We start from the raw sequence: 1155 nt of genomic DNA on the forward strand, positions 1-1155 counted from the left end.
GAACTGCTGTCTCACTAACCTCGTAAGGCCACAGTGCCATCATCAGAAAGCTTATTTGGATCGAGAAAAACTTTGGCATCAGCATCCAAGGAGTCTTGTACATATAAAACTCGCTGATTCTGGAGCCCTGTATTGTAGAAGTGAAAATACCTAAAAGAACACAAGAGGGAAAAATTAAGTAGGAAGAACTCTGATTCTCAGTTAGGCAAGCACAAAAATTTGTATGAGATTGTCATGAAGTGAATAAAAGACAGATGAATATGTTAGGGAAACACAAGTTTCACATCAGAGTAGGAATCATGGCTAGGATGCATCCAAAATATCCTTTAAAAATAAAAGCTGCATTTGCCACAGTGCATTTCAAAGAATTCTAAGTATACTATAAACTCCACATAACTGTCTATGTTAAACATTTCTGGCAGCTGCAGCATTTCTCTGTTACAAGTACTGGCACAGGTTCCCATCCCTTATGTTCTCAGGTTTGTCATTCATATAGCTGCTTTCAACCCATACTGAGTGACAGACTTATGTTCAAATGAAACAGAATGAAAACTGTTTCATTTGTATTTACCAATGCCCCTAAAGATGCGTTTGAAAAAGTTGCAGAACAGACAACTACAGAGTTGCCTTTAGTGAGTGATACTCTTCCCATCCTAAGACACTACAGATCTCAAAGAAATTAACACCCATATTCTATGCAAGTCAGAGGTACTACATTTTTCTTCCTTCATAGAACTTTACTACACAAACATGTGACTTAACAAACCAGACAGCAGCTTCACCTGGGGGAACAGGGGAATTTATGAAGCAATGTTCAAACCTCAAAATCAGTACATATATTCCCTAAGACTGACCAGTACTTGGGTACAAACATGGTGTCATAGGTTAGCAAGCATAGTCCCGGAAGGGATGTCCTTGCTAAGGGGTGCTTACAGCTTCCTCTGGGACCTGACAGAACCTATCAGCTGGCCAGTTTGAATATGGACAATTCTCTAAGCCACTTAAAGTTGTGACCACCTCTGTGATGCACACTTAAGAATAGACAAACTCCCCCCCAGGCTCTCTCGTTTCCGGTGCTGGCACAGGTGGCTGCAGGCCCCGTGTGGGGGCCAGTGGGCCCGGCCAGGCCCTGCTCGGGCCAGGCCAGGCCGGGCC

At 43.0% G+C, this 1155-nt stretch overlaps 1 protein-coding gene across 1 annotated transcript in view; it reads right to left on the reverse strand.

The window, feature by feature from the left end:
* The window catches only part of PREP (prolyl endopeptidase), a 96471-nt gene that overhangs the window by 80282 nt on the left and 15034 nt on the right, over positions 1-1155 (reverse strand). The window contains exon 4 of the mRNA XM_008637920.2: positions 20-150. Within this exon, the coding sequence (XP_008636142.1) occupies positions 20-150 (131 nt within the window). The remainder of the gene's footprint in view (positions 1-19; positions 151-1155) is intronic.

Source organism: Corvus brachyrhynchos, unplaced genomic scaffold, assembly GCF_000691975.1.
Source record: "Corvus brachyrhynchos isolate BGI_N302 unplaced genomic scaffold, ASM69197v1 scaffold14, whole genome shotgun sequence".
NCBI classification, from domain to species: Eukaryota; Metazoa; Chordata; class Aves; order Passeriformes; family Corvidae; genus Corvus; species Corvus brachyrhynchos.